General features: G+C 52.0%; 1 protein-coding gene across 5 annotated transcripts in view; it reads right to left on the bottom strand.

Annotated features, from left to right (window-relative positions):
- Positions 1-18,187, bottom strand: part of NIN (ninein) — a 56,975-nt gene that overhangs the window by 20,345 nt on the left and 18,443 nt on the right. For all 5 annotated transcript variants that reach the window (XM_068192055.1, XM_068192057.1, XM_068192053.1 and 2 more), the window contains exons 4-16: positions 16,801-16,964; positions 12,130-12,169; positions 10,687-10,874; positions 9,523-9,669; positions 8,433-8,600; positions 6,680-6,816; positions 5,456-5,596; positions 5,155-5,329; positions 4,473-4,583; positions 3,605-3,694; positions 1,845-1,998; positions 1,393-1,514; positions 615-1,141 (exon numbers count right to left, since the gene is read on the bottom strand). In XM_068192055.1, coding sequence (XP_068048156.1) covers positions 615-1,141; positions 1,393-1,514; positions 1,845-1,998; positions 3,605-3,694; positions 4,473-4,583; positions 5,155-5,329; positions 5,456-5,596; positions 6,680-6,816; positions 8,433-8,600; positions 9,523-9,669; positions 10,687-10,874; positions 12,130-12,169; positions 16,801-16,964 — 2,164 coding nt within the window. The remainder of the gene's footprint in view (positions 1-614; positions 1,142-1,392; positions 1,515-1,844; positions 1,999-3,604; positions 3,695-4,472; positions 4,584-5,154; positions 5,330-5,455; positions 5,597-6,679; positions 6,817-8,432; positions 8,601-9,522; positions 9,670-10,686; positions 10,875-12,129; positions 12,170-16,800; positions 16,965-18,187) is intronic.

Raw genomic sequence — 18,187 nt, forward strand, 5'->3', positions numbered from 1 at the left:
AATTTACTTTTTTTTTTTTTTTCCACACCCACTATTGGATGGGTGTTTCTGGGAGCTGTAAGTTAAATTTGAGGCGATTTGGTGAAACTTCAAAAAGAAAAACCGCCATGGAAAAGTGCAACAACTCATGAAACGTCGTCAGAAAAGGTTTCATGTGCAACACGTGCCCTTCAGTTCCTGTGCTCAGATTTTGGTGGGGGGCAGATGCTCTCACCCCCATCACCCCAGGGTGGCTTCAGTTTCTTTTGACACTCCGTGTTGGCTAAAAGCACGTCCCTGCCACCCCTTTCCTTCTTCAGCAAAGAACTCTGAAAACCCAGGAGTTTTAATGGGATTTGTGGAGCACAGGGATCCCAAACAGAGCTCGAGTTAATCACGCCTGGTTACGCTTTAACCCTGTTGTTGCCTCTGGGCCAGCTAAAAGTGAATCTAAACCTGCTCGAGAAAGGTCAGAAGAGAGGAAAGCCTGGAGAGCAGCCCAGTGCTGAGGAACAGAGCAGGAACAGCACTGGTCAGTCAGGACACTTGGCATTCCCCACCAGGGAGGTGTTTCTGCACTAGGTTCACCCCGGCCACCACGCTCCAGCACTGTCCCCAGCGGAGGTGACACTCACCTTTCCTCCTCCAGCTCCTGCTCGTGCTTCCTCAGCAGCTCTTCCTGGAGCTCCTCCTTCTCCAGGGCGTGCACCTCTGCCAGCCTCTTCAGCTGCTCGTGGAAGCCACGTTCCAGCTCCCCCTTCTCCTCCTGCAGACTCTGCACCAGAACTCTCATCTTTTCTTCCACCCAGACACTGTTTTGGATCAGCTCCTCCCGTTCTTGCCTGAACTTCTCATTCACCTGCTCCAGTCTGGCCTTGACATCATCTTCATGCTCCTGCCTCAACAGTTCCTGCAGATTGGCTTTCTCCTCATCGAAATGCATCTGTAATTTGTTTTTCTCCTCGTTGTATTTACAGTCGAGCTTCTCCTGCTGCTCCCTGAACGCTGCTGCCTCTCCCTGCAGCTCTGCTATTTGATTTTTAAGGCCAGTGATCTGCTTTTCCATGACATTCATCTCCTCAGCATACTTCTGCCTCATATCCTCTTGCTCCTTTTCCCAGTGGGCTTTTGTCTCATCCAGCTGCTTTTCATAATGGCTCACCTGCAGAAGGGAAAATGGGATGGATTTGTTCATTTTCCACAGAATATTCTACAGGGATGTTTTCCTCAATGTTTCCATCTAGTTTTATATATTCATTCTACCGAATATTTTGATTTACACTTCAGTATCTTATATTTATTTCCCTGGAAAGAATGCATAAGAGCTCAGCTTCATTTCTTACTGGGATCATAGAATCCCAAATTGGTTTGGGTGGGAAGGGACCTTAAAGACCATCTCATTCCAACACTTACTGTGTCTTCAAGCTCCTGTTTGAGGTGATGCAGATCCCTGTGGTGCTGCTCCTTCATCTGCTCAATGGCCATTTCTGCCTCTATGCTCATATTTAATGGGTTGCAGTCTTCTGATCCGAGTCCTTTAGAAATAGCAGTCAAGTAATAATTTATATAACTATAAAAACATTAATTATACAATACATAAATAGATACAATTCTCAAAAGAATTATTTCATCAGTTCAAGTTTGTTGAGCAGCTCTCAAACTCCCATCAACAAACACAGACAAGTAACTGCAAACTTCCATTTCAGCTTTAAATTTGGTTCAGCAGTCATAGTCCAAATTAACATTAAACACCAAATTCGAGGTGGTGACCAAGTCTCACTGGGAAGGTTTTCATGGAACGACCTCTAAGGTGCTATTAACACCTGCAGCCCAGATCTCAGTCCTGCAGAAGGGATTGTTTTTACCTTGGTCAGGCTCAATCCCGCTGTTGCCGTGACTCTTCATGTCAATGTCAAACTCCTCTGACAAGGAATTTTTCAGGGCAGGCCTGAGCACTTTGCCTTGGGCACGGTACTCCTGCAGCTCTGAGTGCAGCTCATCAATCTGGTCCTGCAGCTCCTGACAGGGAGGGCAACAAAAGAAGCTGAGTGAAAAGGAGCCAAGGCTGCTGAGCACCCACCCAGCCCCAGCACAGGACATTTAGGTGGGAATTACAGCACAGAAAGACTTGTCAATAACCCATAGTGCCACAGTCTCACAAGGGAGAATGGCTTCCCACTGCCAGAGGGCAGGGCTGGGTGGGATACTGGGAATTGGGAATGCCTGGCTCTGAGGGTGAGGAGGCCCTGGAACAGAATTCCCAGAGCAGCTGTGGCTGCCCCTGGATGTCCAAGGCCAGGTTGGACACTGGGGCTTGGAGCACCCTGGGATGGTGAAAGGTGTCCCTGCCACGGCAAGAGGTGGAACAAGATGGTTTTTAAGGTCCCTTCCAACCCAAACCATTCTGGGATTCTCTGATGATTCTACAATAACTCTCAAAGGTGAAGGTTTAACAGGAGCTCCAGGGAGCTTTCCCTTTATTCCTTCTTCCTGTGACCTTTTACTAAAAAACAGCTTTAGTAACATTTCCAAACAGTTGGGAAATGCCTCCTCAAACACCGTCTACTTGAAAAATCAAATCAGAAGCAAAAGATCAAATTAGGAAAGAGATCCCCTCATTACTGTATTTACCATCTGGTCCTTCCTCCTGCCTGCCAGAGGAACATCCCGAGGGTTTGCGCCAAGAGCTGTGCACTCCACTCCAGGAACAGCAGTTATTGAGGAAAACAACTCCCTGAATGTGCAAACACAGAATCCTGCAAGTCTGAAGGCCCAGGGAGTGAACCTTGAGTACTGATTTATATCTGCCATCCTCAAAAGTAGAAAAATCAGCTGTATATCGAGAAGCATCAGTTCAACTCCTATTTCTAGACAATTTTTGCTTTTAAACTGGATCTTCCTAAGAAAGCTGCTGTGCTGTTTCCAATCCAACAGCAAAGGCAGCCCTTTATTGAATAGAAATGATCCTGCAGAACAGATCACATAATTACAAAATGGTTTGGGTTGGAAGGGATTCCAAAGCTCATCCCATTCCACCTCCTGCCATGGCAGGGACACCTTCCGCTATCCCAGGCTGCTCCAAGCCCCATCCAACCCAGCCTTGGACACTTCTAGGGATCCAGGGGCAGCCCCAGCTTCTCTGGGCAACAGATGAGCTGGTTCCTCTGCAGATATCAGAAAGCAGATGTGTAAATAGGAAACCTGCAGGCTCACCCTAAAGTCTTTTAAGTACACAAGATGGAAGAGAAAGCAAACTTTCCATTCTCAGGTTTATTAAAAAAAAAAAAATAACATTTCTGGTCTGAAAACCAGCAAAATGTGGATGTATCTTATTTCTGCTCTAAGTTCCTGCAACTCTGAATTCACAGGGCTCCATGGACCCTCTCCCAGCCCACCCTGGGGGCACCTCACCCTCTTAGCTCAGCCAGTTGGTTCTGTGGGAAGAGCTTTCCAGCCTGCCTTGGGCTGCTGTTGGCAGTGAGCATGTGGCACTTGGGGACATGCTTAGGACAGGGCTTGGCAGTGCTGGGGGAATGGTTGGACTCAATCTGAGGGGGATTTTCCAACCTAAATGGTTCTGTGATGCTCCTGGTGGACACAGGAGCCAGGTCTCAGCTCCACTTACCCTGCACTGCTGCTCGTACTCGCTCCTCATCTGGGCCAGCCTCTCCTCCTGCAGGAAAAACTCTGCACTGGTGGGATCCAGGTCACCAAACTGGAACACAGGAATGGAATATCCAGTTATCCACCCACTCTGCAGCCCGGCTCAGGACAGCATGGATGCAATTCCAAGCAGTCCTGCAGCCTGCACTCCCTCTCTCCACTCTGGATTTTTATTTTAAATAAAGAAAGTCTGCTTTCCTTCTAGCTGGGAATGAGTAACTTCCCCAAAAAAACCTGTCTGCCATCTAGCACAGCTCTCATGCTCATTCTGATTCCAGATCACAGCTTTCTACCTTAGCATATGCACATCTCAGGGTGGTAAATAATCCCAAGCTTTAAAGAAGGCTGGCAATCCCAATATTTGAACCTTAGGCTACGGCTGCACAAACTTAAACATCTTTGGAGAAGCTGATATTCTGAAAGTTTAATGTAATACAGCAATGAACAGCTGTTCACCTCGATTTTCACCTAATTCCAGCAGTGATGCCATGTAAAGCCTCACTCCAAAACCTCATCTTCCCTGGAAAGGACCTGCAAGTTGGGCTCATCCAAAACTCTGTGCTGGGGGGAAAAGAAATATCCCTGCGGATCTGCAGGATGATTGTTTCATTCGAAGGCTCCCTGGTTTAATTAGAATACAATGACAGCCGAGGTGGAATATCTGTATTTTCCTTAGCTGGAAGGCAGTCCATGTCACCAAGGCAGGCTGTGCCTGGATAATCTGGATAGAGACCCCAAGAGCCTCTGGCTATCAGTTAACCTGGCAGCTAGAATGCAGCAACTTAAACGTGATTTAATTCTGAAACCCCACTGGGAAAAGGGGGATTTACCTTCTCAGCCAAGACATTTTCCAGGTTCCTCTGCAGTTTGCTTGCCAGACTTTCACACTCAGCCAGTTTTTCTCCCGTTTCCAAGAGCTCGTTTTCCAGGCGGCTGTTTTCCTGGACCAAACAAAAAGCCCCACAACAGATCAGCACTTGGAGGAGGAAAAATCAGCAGGTGTTAACTCATTAAAATAAGGGCAACTCCCAATCAAGCCAGAGCATGACACTAATCCAAGCTGCAGGTGATGACAGGAATTATGAATCCATTCACACACAACCCACCCCTGCCACAGCAAGTGTGAACACTGGACTTTTGATAAATTATCAAAAGGCTTAAGAGCAAGTTCGCTTTGGATGGTTTTTTAAAAGAGGATTTCAAACTTGATCAAGATGTTTTATCTCCTGGCTCGACAGCTCATCTGAGAGCTGTGCACACACACACTCTGCACGTGATGGCAGCAGAGATTTGAACTGGAGGTTAGGAATCCATGAACAACCCATCGAGGTGCCCCAAACACCAATGCTCATGGACACACCTCTGTCTTGCTGCTTCAATGACTTTTGGCTAAGTCATAGCTAAACACAGCCCAGAACTCATCCTTTCAACACGGACTGCAGGAGTCACTCCCCCTCCCAGAGTATTCCTGGGTTTTTGGGGGAAATCCTGGCTATGTTTAGTCCCCGTTACCTTCAGGGCCAGGGCCAGGCGGTCCCGGATGTAGTTCTCATCCGTTTTCAGCTTTTCAATCTCCTGCTCCAGCTCCAGCCTCTGTTTGTTGGCCTGCTGCAGGATCTGCTCCCGCTCTCTGCGGAGCTCGTTCTTCAGAGCGGCGATTCGCTCCTTGTACTCCTCATCCAGCTTCCTGCCAAGGGGGACAGGAGCTCGTTAGAGGTAGAGGGTGACAAATACTGCTGGGGGTGAAGCTGGGTGGGCACCAAGTCCCTGCAGTGCTGCCCAGGAGGAGGGATGGGTGATCCAGATGCCCTACCTGAGGTTGTACTCGTTGCGGCGCTCGATGGCGGCGTGGTGATCGTCCACCTCCGAGGCCATCAGGGATTTCAGCTTCTCTGCCTTTTCCAGGTCCGACCGCAGCTTCTCCTTCTCCCTGGCCACCTGGTCAAACCTCTCCCTGGGCAGAGCAGAGCCAGCCTGGATTAGGGGTCAGCCCTCACTGCTCCCCCAAAAAGGGGATTTGAAACATCAGAGAAGAAGCTTGGAAAGATCTCCAAGGGTCTCATCAGCTGGATTTAGTCACTGGATTTGAACCTGTACCTAAACTGCTCTGGACATGTCTTGGTGTCCCCACAGATCCTGAGATCTCAACACTTGAGACCCTCAGCTGTGGTCCAGCCCCCCAGTTCAAATCCTGAAATGGTTTGGGTTGGAAGGGACCTTCAAGACCCTCTTATTCCAGCCTCTGCCATGGGCAGGGACAACTTCCACTGTCCCAGGCTGCTGCAAGCTCTGTCCAGCCTGGTCTTGGACACTTCCAGGGATCCAGGGGCAGCCACAGATACTCAGAGCAACCTGTGCCAGGGCTTCCCCACCCTCCCAGCCAGGAATTCCTTCCCAATATCCCCCATCTATCCCTGCCCTCTGGCAGTGGGAAGCCATTCCCTGTGTCCTGTCACTCCAGGCTCTTGTCCCAAGTCCCTCTCCAGCTCTCTTGGAGCCCTTTCAGGCACTGCAAGGGGCTCTGAGCTCCTCCTGGAGCCTTCTTTTTCGATAGAGAAACCTGCACAGCGAGTCCAGCACAAAGTCAAACTGTGCTGACTGTCAGAGGAAAACCAGGGGGATTTACAGTGGGTTTGTACCTCACCTCCACATCTACCACACGGCAGAACCTCTGCAATGCCCCAGATCAGTTTGGATTAAAGGTACTGAAGCTCCCCAGCCTCTGCCCTGAGCTGTGCATTCCTTGGCCATCAATGACCACTGTGGACAGCAGTGACCATTCCCAGACTGGGAACAGTCTGCTGCTTCCATTTTTTTTTTATTTTTCAGCTACATTTTTCTGCAATCCTTGGAGGTTTGAGTGTTTTTCCCAGACAAAACAAGACAGCTGGAAGTTTCTGAGCACTCCAACAGAGAACTGAGCCTTCTAGTGCCACCCAGTGCCCCTGGGAGCATCACCACCCCTCAGCTGCTCCCTCAGCTCCTGCTTGGCCAAGCAAAGCAGGAAGCAGCACATCCAGCCATCCCTGTGACTCACATCAAGTGCCTGATCTCTGTTTTGAAGCTGGCCAGGGCTGCCTGGTGGACCCCATTCTTGGTGATGAGGAGCTCGTTCTCCAGCGCCAGCGTCAGCTCCGTCAGGTTCACCTTCCCATCCAAGCTGAAGTCCAGAGCCTGTGGAAACAAGGAGTCCTTTGAGCAGGGTGAGCTTCCTGCAGGAGCCTGGAGACATTTGTGCAGGGAGTGACAGGCTAGAAAGAGCAGGCTCAGAAGAGAGCTTTGCTGGCTAATTAATCTGTCACAAATGCCCCGAGGGCAATAAACCAGACATCTCTGCCACCTCCCTGCAACAGAGCTGCTGTGGAGATGGGAAGTGTCCTGGTTGTGCTGCAAGACCAACAGGAAATTAAGCCCAGGATTGATGAATTGCACTAATTCCCTGCAGGATCTAACGAGACCGGACTTTGCACGGGTCAGCTGCTGCGAGGAGGTGGTTGGGGATGTTCCTGTCAAACAAAACCAGCTCTTGCAACAGAGGCAACACAGAAGCAGCCCTGCAGGAAGGGTTTGATGGTGAGGATCCCTCACCTCTCAGAAAGCAAGTTATCATCAGCAGCTGCTTGGAATTTTGTAAAATCCCAGAATGGTTTGGGTTGGAAGGGACATTAAAGGTCATCCAGTCCCACCCCCTGCCATGGGCAGGGACACCTTCCACTATCCCAGGCTGCTCCAAGCATTGAAGTAAGGCCTCTTCTTTCCCTGGACGCGTTCAAAACCCATATGGATGAGGCACCTGGGGATGGGGTTTAGTGGTGAACAAGGGCTAAGCTGACAGCTGGACTTTTCCAACCTAACCCTGCAGGAGCACAAAGCAAAGCACTTGTGGTGGGGCTGAAACATGGCAGACACTGGAGAAACCACCCCAGTGGCACCAGTACAAAGCAATTTTCCAGTGAAGGTGGACACACAAATCTGGTGAAGGTGGTGCCACCTTCTCAGCCAGCGCGAGGTGACAAGTGGGTTTCAAATCCTGAGCCATGGCAGAGGTTATTCCAGCCTGGCTGTTCTCTTCCCACATGGATATTTAAAAGCCAGGAGAATCACACTCATCTTCGTTGGGAATCCAGTGATGGTCACATGAAATTATCTTCTCCTACCCAAAGCTTCTAATGAGATGGACAGGGATGGATTTATTCAGGTACCTGATTTTATCCCCATCACACTTTTACTCTGCCTAATGGAACACTGAGGACTGGGCAGGGTTTCAAGTGCTGTCCTCCACCTCAGCACAAGCAATAATTCAGGTCACCCCAGTGCTGAGAGGTTTGCAGGTGCAGCTATTCAGAGAGGAAAAGGAATTAAATTGCTTCCTAACAAATGTAGGTGACCTCTTCAAGCTGTGCTGGAAATCAGGGGGTATTTTTATCATTAGCTTCTTGTTCTCTGGGATGCACCATAAAGGAAATGACTGGAAATTTCCCAGAACTCTTGTCACTAGCACTGAGAATTTTTGTAGAATTATAGAATGGTTTGGGTCGGAACAGATCTTAATGATCACCCAAGTTCCACTCCCTGCCATGTGCAGGGACACCTTCCACTAGTCCAGGTTGCCCCAAGCCCTGTCCAACTTGGCCTTGAACACTTCCAGGGATGGAACAGCCACAGCTCCTCTGTGGGAAGTTTTAAAAGGGGAGAAACCAGGGACTTTGGAAAGGAAAAAAATAACTCAGCGTCCAACACAGGGAGAAAAAAATACACATAACTGAGGGGGAGATGCAGCTGGGGGTTACCTTCAGGATCTCCTGGCTGTTCTCTATGCCCTCCTGGTGCCAGCAGTCCAGGACTCCCTCCACGCAGCCGTAGCCCATGCCATCATCCAGGCTGGAGAAGAGGGAGAAGCCGATGGTGCTGGGCATGGCCGAGGGGGTGGTCGTGCGCCTGCCGCTCTCGTCGAAGGACTGAGAGAGAGGATGAGGATGGTGATGTGACAGGGCAAAGGCAGTGCCCACAGGGGTTTATCGACAGAATTTCCCTAGCACTGCTCCAGAGATTAAGGATTAAGCTCTGTTTTTCCTCACTGCCAAGTAAAACCCGGCGGGAGCGTCCCTGCTGACCTCACGGCACCAGGGCACAAGCAGGCACTCAGGATTTAAAACAAATCCCAGGAGGAGCAATTTTTCAGAGCTGGCCTCAATGCTCCAGAAGGGCTTTCCACTGTTCATTTTTGGTTTGGAACGTCACTTTCCCTAAAACAGCTGCAGGGAGCACTTGTAGAGTGGTTTGGGTAGAGCCCTCGGCTTCCAGGCAAAGCCAGGGAGCAGATTTCAACATCTCCCAGAAAAAAAAGCAAAAGTTGGAGTGGAGATGTGGGACCTGCATGCCCTCAGCCTACCCCCGGCAGTGCTTCCCCTGCACCCAGTTTATACTGGATGCCCCATCCTGGAAGTGTTCCAGGCCAGGCTGGATGGACCTTGGAGCAGCCTGGGATAGTGGAAGGTGTCCCTGCCCGTGGCAGGGCATTGGAACGAGCTTTAAGGTCCCTTCCAAGACCAACCACCCTGGAATTCTACAAGGCTCTACCATTTACACACTGCACTCCACAGATTGCCAGAGCCCTCTCCAAGCCCCAGAACTTTGAAGGGAGCCATGTTCCCTTTCCCATGAGGGTGCTCTCTGTTTTATCTCCTCCAAAAGAGCTTTTTCTGAGCAAGAATTTGAAATTTTGGAGCAGGCTATGCAGCAGCTCACTGCCACCACCTCCTGCCTCAAGCTGCCCCTGCAGGGACAAACACTGAGGAAGAGGAGGAGACAGGCTGGGTGGGAATTGTTCAGGAATTCTCCTGCTCCTTTTCCCCCAGGATTCACCTCTCACTTGCTCACCTGCATGGAGAGGTGTCGTTTCAGCTGCCGGTACGGAGTAGATGCTGAAGGTGTGAGAGATTTCCCATTTCTAAACAGGCCATAAAAGAAGTCCTCTATGCTCATGGTCCCATCTTGCTCCAGGTTATGGAGCACCTCTTCAAGCACCTGCAAGGAGACAGAAATCATGTAAAAGGCCAAAAAAATCTGGCGCAGAGCAAACATCCTATTCCCAAGGCTCCTAAAAGAGCAAAGCAAGAGCTACCTGCTACATCAGCCTATCACATTTCCATATTCTCCATGTGGAAAACTGCAGGCACAATACACCATCAAAAAAAAAAACCTCCTGGTCATCTTGGAGCTGCTGTTTAATGAAGCTGCAGAAAAAAAAAGACCTCATTTCATTCTGCTCCTGAGACAGTGTGACCTCAGGAATTCAGCTCGAGGTACTGAGACACATGCCAAACCCTGAGCAGCTTGAGGTGACCAGGCAAAAAATAAAACCCCTAAGACACTGCAAGGTCATCATAAATCTGTTTGATGCTTCAGGGCATGCTGCTTCTCAAAAGTAGGACTGGAGATGTGCAGATTAGTCCCTCACTATTTCTTTGTCTACAGTTTACCTTTTCCATTTTCTGCCTTAATACCCTGAAGACATTTCATTCTCAAGGAATACCTGCTCAGGAGCTTGTTTTGTGAAGGAAATTAATACAAGCCATGTTATCTTAAGATACAAAAAATCTGACTTTTTTAATAAAACGAAATCCTAAGTTGACAAGAGCCTTTTTTTGTTGTTAAAGATTTCATTTTCTCGTGGGCTCTTGCTACAGGACAGAAACACCCACAGGCCTTCACAAAGTCAAAAGCAACCACCTATGAATATTTTACCTATGTTTGCTGTCTAGCTAGAAGATTCCTAGGATTAAGGAGACATGCTTGGAATCCAAGCCATGCTTTTACATTCCAGACCCCTCTGTGACTGCGTGAGGAGACACGCACGCCACGGCTCAGGCTGGCAGCTGCCTTCTCCTAGAGCAGCCCATGGTTTGGGACCAAAAACCGAGCTGGAAACTCTTTTCCAAGTAGCCAGCCGTGCTTGTGCTGAATCCCAGGAGGGATTCTGGGGGCTCACACTAAAGCCCAGGCAGGGGCAGGGGTGGGACAGGTTCCTACGTGGCCGCTCACCTCCCCGGCCGCCGCGTGCAGCCCGTACTGCTCACAGATGGAAACCAGCTTCTTCCTGTTCAGGTGGCCATCCCTGGTGATGCCCAGGTGCTCACAGACCTCCTGAAGCTTCTCCTCGATCCAGTCTGGGCTCGGTGAGGCACCAGGGGAGGCGTTCAGGTCGTCCGGGTTCCAGAAGCGCAGCTGTCCTGGAATGGGGGAGATTGCTCCGGTGTCTGGAGTGAGGACCAGAAGATCTGGGGGTTCTGCACCCCACAGGGGACCTGCTGCTGCAGTGGGCAGAGCTCCTTCCTGGCTCTGCAGATCCCAAGGGATCATTTGTCTGGTTCATCCTACTCAGAGCCCACTTTGGATTTTAGGATGTGGATACTGGTCCCAGCAGTATCAGACTCTGCTCAGCATTTCACTCACTTGTGCCTCCAGGGGAAGGAGCCTCGTGTCCACAGAACCATGGAATCGCTGAGGTTGGGAAAAAACCCCTAAGACCATTGAGTCCAACTGTTCCCTGGCCAGTTGGAACAGTTGGACTCCATGGTCTTAGAGGCCAAGGCCACTACTGACCCATGTCCCCCAGTGCCACATCCACACAGCTTTTCATCCCTCCAGGGACAGGGACTCCCCGTGCCTGACCCGGTGCAGAGTGAGCAGCAGCTGGGACTGTGGCCAGGAGGATCTTTGGGAATGTGGATGAGTCTGATGGCCAACATGGGCTGGTGGCCGGGGAAGAGCAGCAGAGCTTCCTCAGCTGCTGGCATAAATGGGAAAGGGACCCCTCCCTTCCCTGGGCTGTTATGGGATCAAGGGAGCTGCAAGGCCACCTCCTGGGGCTGGAAAAGCAGCTTTAGGAGAAAAAAGTTGGCCTCTTTGGATGGGGGAGGGGTTAGAGAACAGCTGAAATATGGAAGAGGTGCTGATGTAATTAAAAGGAAGATTTTGGTGATGAAGATGGTAAAACACTGGCACAGGTTGCCCAGAGAAACTTCCCATCCCTGGAAGTGTCCAAGGCCAAGGACAGGACTTGGATAACGTGGGCTAGTGGAAGGTGTCCCTGCTCATGGCAGGGGGTGGAACTGCCTTAAGGTCCCTTCCAAACCATTCCAGGATTTTATAATTCTGTGACAATTAGGGAACATTTAATGATGGGTCCCTGCTGACATCTAGTGCCCACCAGGCTCCACTACAGCCAGGGCCCCCCGGGGCAGGAGTGGGGACCAGGACAGAGGCCAGGGAGACCAGGAACACCCGCAGGATGAGGAGGGCAGAGGGGTATGGCACAAAATGTGCCCTGCCTTAGCTTTCATCCCCAGCTGCACCTTCCTGAGCTCTGCACCAGCCAGGCTGGGATGCTCCACACACGCAGAGCCCCTCTCCACGTGCTCCTCTGATCCCTCTTCAAAGCTGCAATGAGAACAAGCACACCCAGGTGCTGCTCTCTGCTCTTACCCTCAGCCTCGTACTCCTCGCTGCCTCGCGTCTTCCAGTGCTGGGGAGAAAACAAAAGGTTCCCGAGTTATTTATTGCAGGACATCCCCTGAATGAAAGAGACTCTGGGATCAGCATCCAAGGAGCTGCAGGGCTCCAGCAATGCTGCCAGGCTTTCATCTCCCTGCAGGCTGGGCTGGGAAGGCAGGGCTCTTTGATCCTGCCTTGTTCTGGCACGTGCGGCTCTCGGTTGGGGAGAGCCCGCAGAGATGCCCCAAGCCCCACCAGTGGCCCAGCAGAGGGGACAGATCAGAGCCTGGCAGGGCGCTGGGGAGCGAGGGAGAGCTGCTTTTCTTTGAGGGATTGATGGCTGAGGGGATGGGGCTGCAGGGAGGATCACAGAGCTGGGCTATCCTTTTCTTCCAGCACTTTATTTTCCCCTATTTTTCCCCACTCTCAGCCAAGCCAAATTCAAACCTCCTCCACTAAGTGCAGCTCTGTATCAGGAGAGAGCTATGCTGTCAACAAGCCTCACACTGAGCTTAACAGAGGGAAAAAAACCCACTCCCTGGTGGTCTTGAACCATCCTGCTCCCTCTGGCATCATCCCATCAGCTCAGGCAGTACCAGGAGCAGAAGTACAGCATTTAAGGTGATTTCCTCATGTACTACACATTGTCTCATCCCTGCCACCCTTGTAGCAGCCCAGGGTATTTACTCCCACGTGATGCTCCACAACATGAACTCCTGGTTTAGCAGTGGCAGATGTCGCTCCTGCAGTGGTACAAGTGGATACTTCTGCCTGCACGTGACTGATGGATTTGGAGTCAAAGTCACCCAGGACATAAAGAGGCTCTAAATCATCACAGAAAAGTTCAATGCGTCTCATTCAGATTACAGCTAAAAGCCATTAATCTACAACATTACCATGGAAACTGAATTAAGTCACTGGACTTTTTTTAGCTCTGCTGCTGTTCCCGTTTCAGCTGCAGGACCAGGCAAGGGCCCTTCGCTGCCTCAGCATCCCAATGTCCCACGAGGGACAAAAAGCAGGAGCTGAGGCAACAGGTGCCATTAAATCCCATCCCTGGAAGTTCTTTACGAAGAGAATGGCAGAGCCCTGGCACAGGGTGCCCAGAGCAGCTGTGGCTGCCCCTGGATCCCTGGAAGTGTCCAAGGCCAGGCTGGACGGGGCTTGGAGCAGCCTGAGACAGTGGAAGGTGTCCCTGCCATGACAGGGGTGGAACTGGATGGGCTTTAAGTTTCCTTCCAACCCAAACCATTCTGGTATTCTATGAAACTGCCATCTGAAAATGCAGAAAGCTTTGCACAGAGAGAGGGTTGGCTTGGGTGCCAGAGCTATCACCCCTGCAGCCACCCATCCTCGTCCTTGGGGACAGCTGGGACACTGAGGGGAGCCTGGCAGCGATGCTCAGCAGGCAGATAGATCTCTGTGTCCAAGCCTTTCTGCATAAGCAACATGTGCACTTTTATACAGAATGATATGTATAAAGCACCAGACCCCCCCACTTCAAGCACTTCCAGCAAAACCACACCAGCTGCTGCTGTCCCATCCCTGCAAGTGTCCAAAGCCAGGCTGGACAGGGCTTGGAGCACCCTGGCATGCTGGAAGGTGTCCCTGCCATGGCAGGGGGTGGGATGGGATGAGCTTTAAGCTCCCCTTCCAACCCAAACCACAATAACTCCATCAACACCAACGACCCAAAGAGGCTGAACAAAGCCAGGGGGTTTTGGGCTGGCACCCCCCGAAGCGACCCCGGGGCGCTCGTGTGACCTCCCCTCCCTCCGGGGTCCCTTTGTGTGCTGGGGGCTCGGGGTCGGCCACCACCGCCAGGGGACAAAGAGGGGCCGGGGCGCGCGGGACGTCCCGATGTCGGGCACTCATTGTCCCCGAGCCCCGGCAGGGCTACAGCTGGCCACGGGTCAGAGGCACGGGGTGCCAGGAATGCGTTATCCCGGCGAGGCGCGTGCGGGGAGCAGATGGCTCTGAATGCTGCCGAGCATCTGCAGCCTGTGCCGTGGGCTCGGCCCGGAATCAGGCAGCAGCCACCTCTCTCCCCCGCTGCCATCTGCTCCAGCCAGACAGACCTTTGTTCTCCCCCGGAATATATTGCTAATTAAAATGATGATCAGCGGCGCATGCCACGAGGTGAGCCCTCGCCCCGGTGCTGATGGATTTTGTTCTTCCCAGATCCACACAGCCGCTCCCTGGGCTGGGCAGCCCGAGCAGAGACCCCAAAAAAAAAAGCTGTCAAATCCCTACACCTCGCTTTGCCCGGTGCCTTCAGCTCCAAAGCACCAGTCACACCAGTAAGGCACTTCTTCTGGGAGCAGGTGCTGTCTTGAGCTGTTCATCACAAATCCTGGCTTTCCAGGACAGTCCCACTTTGGGAGTCTCACACTGAGGACCCAAAAGCAGGAGTTTCAACCCGAGCCTCCCAGAATGTTTTGCTTCAATGCCAGGACGTGCTGGAAGCAATTCAGAAACACACAGAGCATGGGAGCAAGTGGCACTGAAGGGACAGAACTGGGATGTGCCAGCAGATTATAAAGCCTCAAAGTCATGGCTTGGAGCAACCTGGACCAGTGGAAACTGTCCCTGCCCATGGCAGAAGGTTGGAATGAGATGGGCTTGAGGGTCCTTTCCAACCCAAGCCATTCTGGGATTCCATGAACCTGCAAGGAGGAGGGACCTCTCCCAGAGCAGAGCCAGCAGCTCGGGAAGGGGAGGTGATGGATGATCAGTGAGGTTTGGAAGTCAGCACAGCCAGCATCCACAGGGACAAGCTCCTGCAGGTCAGAGGGACCTCAAGGATGCCACCAGCACCCCATTACTCACAGCAGGGATGCCAAATCCAGACCCAGCTGCTCATTACCTGCAAACCCCCTGGGGATGGAGGTCAGGGAGCCTCCCTGGGCAGCCGGTCCCAGAGCAGCCTTCCAGCCTTTTCCCCTCGTGTTTACCAGGGCAGGGAGGGAGGGAAGGAAACCTCTCAGACACAGCCTGAGCCCTTTTAATTGGCACTGCTTGGGAGCGAGCACCAATTAAGCCATCCTGCCCCAGTTCTCAGGCCAGGGACAGCCCGGGCCGAGGGCAGGCTTGCGGAACGCCGGCGGCAGCGGCGTGTTTGTACACACAACAGCAGAGAACGGGGCAAAGGCTGCTCCCCGGGCCAAATCCCATGGAATGAGTGCATCAGGAGCCTCCAACACCCCCCTGGGACCCCTCAACACCTTCCAGCAAGTCATTTCCATGCATACCAAGAGGATCTGCTGTGGAGACAGCAATGCTGATAAAGTAGGGATTTCACAAGTTCAGCCTGTTTTTTTGCTCCACTCGCAAAGGAATTAACCACCCCACCAGCCCAAAAGGTGCAACAGGCATTCCCAGCAGGAGACTGATCCAGGCCCATGGCACAGCTGGGTTAATTAACTGACCTTGTTAATGGACTACCCTTTTACACCTCTGTGACAGCTAAAACCAAGGGGTAAGGTTAGAGCAGCCTCTTCCACCAAGGACATCACTTCCCTGGGGAGTGTGGGCGGATTAACATCAATTCCAAGGTCAGGGCAGCCCATGCGGCCAACACCAGGAGATGGATCAGCATCCCTGTGGTGGTGAGCAAAGGTCACCAGGAGCAGGGAAAAGCAGCTGGGAGTGGTGGAAAAGCTTTGCTTTGAGGTGCTGGTTTGGGGTTTTATCATTTTTAAGCTGAGCTGCATAGGAATAACACTGAAACCATGGGAATTGGAAATTCCTTCCTTGCTTTCTCACACAGGGTTGGGTGTCCCCCTACAACAGCAGCTGCAGAGGCTGCCAGCTCCAAGTGAAGCCACGAGACAGAGGAGGGAGAAAGCAGCAGTGCTTCTCCTTCCCAGTGGAAAAACTCCCACCACATGCTCCTGAATCAACAATACTTGGCACAGCAGGGCAGGCTGGAAGCAGCCCAGCTCCAGGGAAATGCTGTTGTGGCTGTGCTCTAACAGCACCAATTCCAACCACTCGGCTCCTTTGGCTTTCCTGTCTGGGGAAGCAAGAGAGGAGATTCTGGGACTGAAAGCAATGGCACAAAGAGAGCCACAGATCTGGAGCACAAAACCAGGAATGGGGATTTTTTTGAGCAATTAGATGCCACTGTCCCAAAGCAGCTGCTGGCTGTGGGGCTCTGCTGCCCACCACCCCTTTTCCCCATCCCTTCTGCTGGAGCCACGGCCGGATTTTGGCAGCTGCACTAATGGATGTGGACGTGCTCTTTCTGCTCCCAGCCCACACCTCGTTAGCCACAGAGGCAGCAGCTCAGCCCTTGCTTAATTGCTGGCCCACACTCCAGCCAGGAGCCAGCAGTGCCAGGAGCACGTCAGCCCCGGCTCCTTCCCCGCTTCCCACGGCACATGGAGCAAGGGAGCCACGCCTGGCATGGCTGATCCCTAGGGACAGGCAAGGAGGATGGCCAGTAAAGGCACTGGAACATCCCAACCCCCTTTGGATGTGGGCAGCAGCCACGTCTGGAGGTGACAAGGCCACCCCAACACCCATCCTAGGGACAGGCAAGGAGAGCGGCCGATGCCTTTACTGGGAAGGCTCCAAGCACATCCCAACCCCTCTGGATGTGAGGAGCAGCGATGCCCAGAGGTGACAAGGCCACCCCAACGCCCATCCCTCCCTGCTGACCTCCTGGCTGGCAGCAATGTGTGCAGGATGTGCCTCCTCGCTCAGCGGCTCGATGACCGTCACCTCGGCAAAGTCCTCCACCGACTCCTGGAACTCCGGCAGGGAACGGCGCCCGTAGCGTTTGCCACCTTTGATGTACTTGGGCTGTGCTTCTGGGGAGGAATCTGGGGAATCCAAGCACAAAGCACATCAGGAATGCGATTTCTGAGCTCTCTCGGGGCTGGTTTGTTCTTTCAGCAGAATTCTGAGCACCCAGTTGCCGCCACCATTCCCGGTGGGCAAGCGCCAATGGAGGCTCCATGCCTTGCCTCACCCTGGTGTTGGGTCTGATGGTTAGAACTGGGGCTGCTCCCTGTCAAAAAAAGCTGTCACAAAGTGGAATCTTCCTCTTCCTCACCCTTCCCCAGTTCCCAGTTCAAGTTAACAGGACTGGGGGGGGGAAAAACCCCTCAACCTTGCCAGGAGCCTTGGATGGAAAGTCCATTAGGCCTCTCCTCCTCGCGCTCATCTCCATTAGCAGCACCAGGCAGGTTTAATTAGGGACAGAGTTGCACTGAGGCAGCTCAAGTCTCCAGATCCCGCAGACACCTGGGCGGCCACCGCTGCTTTCTGTGGGTTTGAATTTCAGCTCCATTAAAAGCGCCCAAACAAGCGGGCGAGCGGAAAAAAATTGGGCAAGTTTGGAGTGTCTCAGGGGCCGACAGGAGCAGCTGATCCGGGCGACGGTGGGGCAGGTCCCAGCCTGTGCAGAGCAGCCAAAGCCAACTGCAAGATCTAAATAACCCTTTGGAGTCGTCATCTAATTACAGGGGCTCCACATTCCCTGGCTCCAGCTTCCCCCAGCAAGCTGCTGCCTTTGGGGACTGAATTATCCGGGAGCACTCGCAGGCGAGGATCAAAACAAAAAAAATAAATAAGCACGTTTTGGGCTGTTTTCAGTGAGAATCCTCCGACGTCTGGAGCAGGGGGCAAATTAAACGAAGGACCAAATTAACCAGGGATTCAATTAGGGGAAGGCTCCGTGCCACGCTTTGTGTCAGTGTTTGCTAACCTGACTGCCGAAACCCCCCAGGACTCCATCATCTTTTATTTTCCGCCACTCGCAGTGGCGAGAGCAGCAGCTTTTGAAAATTTTATTTGCAGAGGGCTCTGATATAAAAGAAATGCAAGAGTGCAATACTAATAAGGCACAGGGAAGATGTTCCACCACCGACAAAGGATACACAGAAAGCAGCGGGTCTCCAAACCCCCTCACCCAAATGCCTCCTCGGATAATATTCCTTTAGATATGGAAGAAAAGGCTTCAAGCTTGTTAGAGGGGGAAAAAAAATTCCACAACTTAGCTATGCAATGAATTATAAAATACACAGGCTGAGGAGTGCTTTGA

Source organism: Anomalospiza imberbis, chromosome 6, assembly GCF_031753505.1.
Source record: "Anomalospiza imberbis isolate Cuckoo-Finch-1a 21T00152 chromosome 6, ASM3175350v1, whole genome shotgun sequence".
In the NCBI taxonomy this organism is placed as follows: domain Eukaryota; kingdom Metazoa; phylum Chordata; class Aves; order Passeriformes; family Viduidae; genus Anomalospiza; species Anomalospiza imberbis.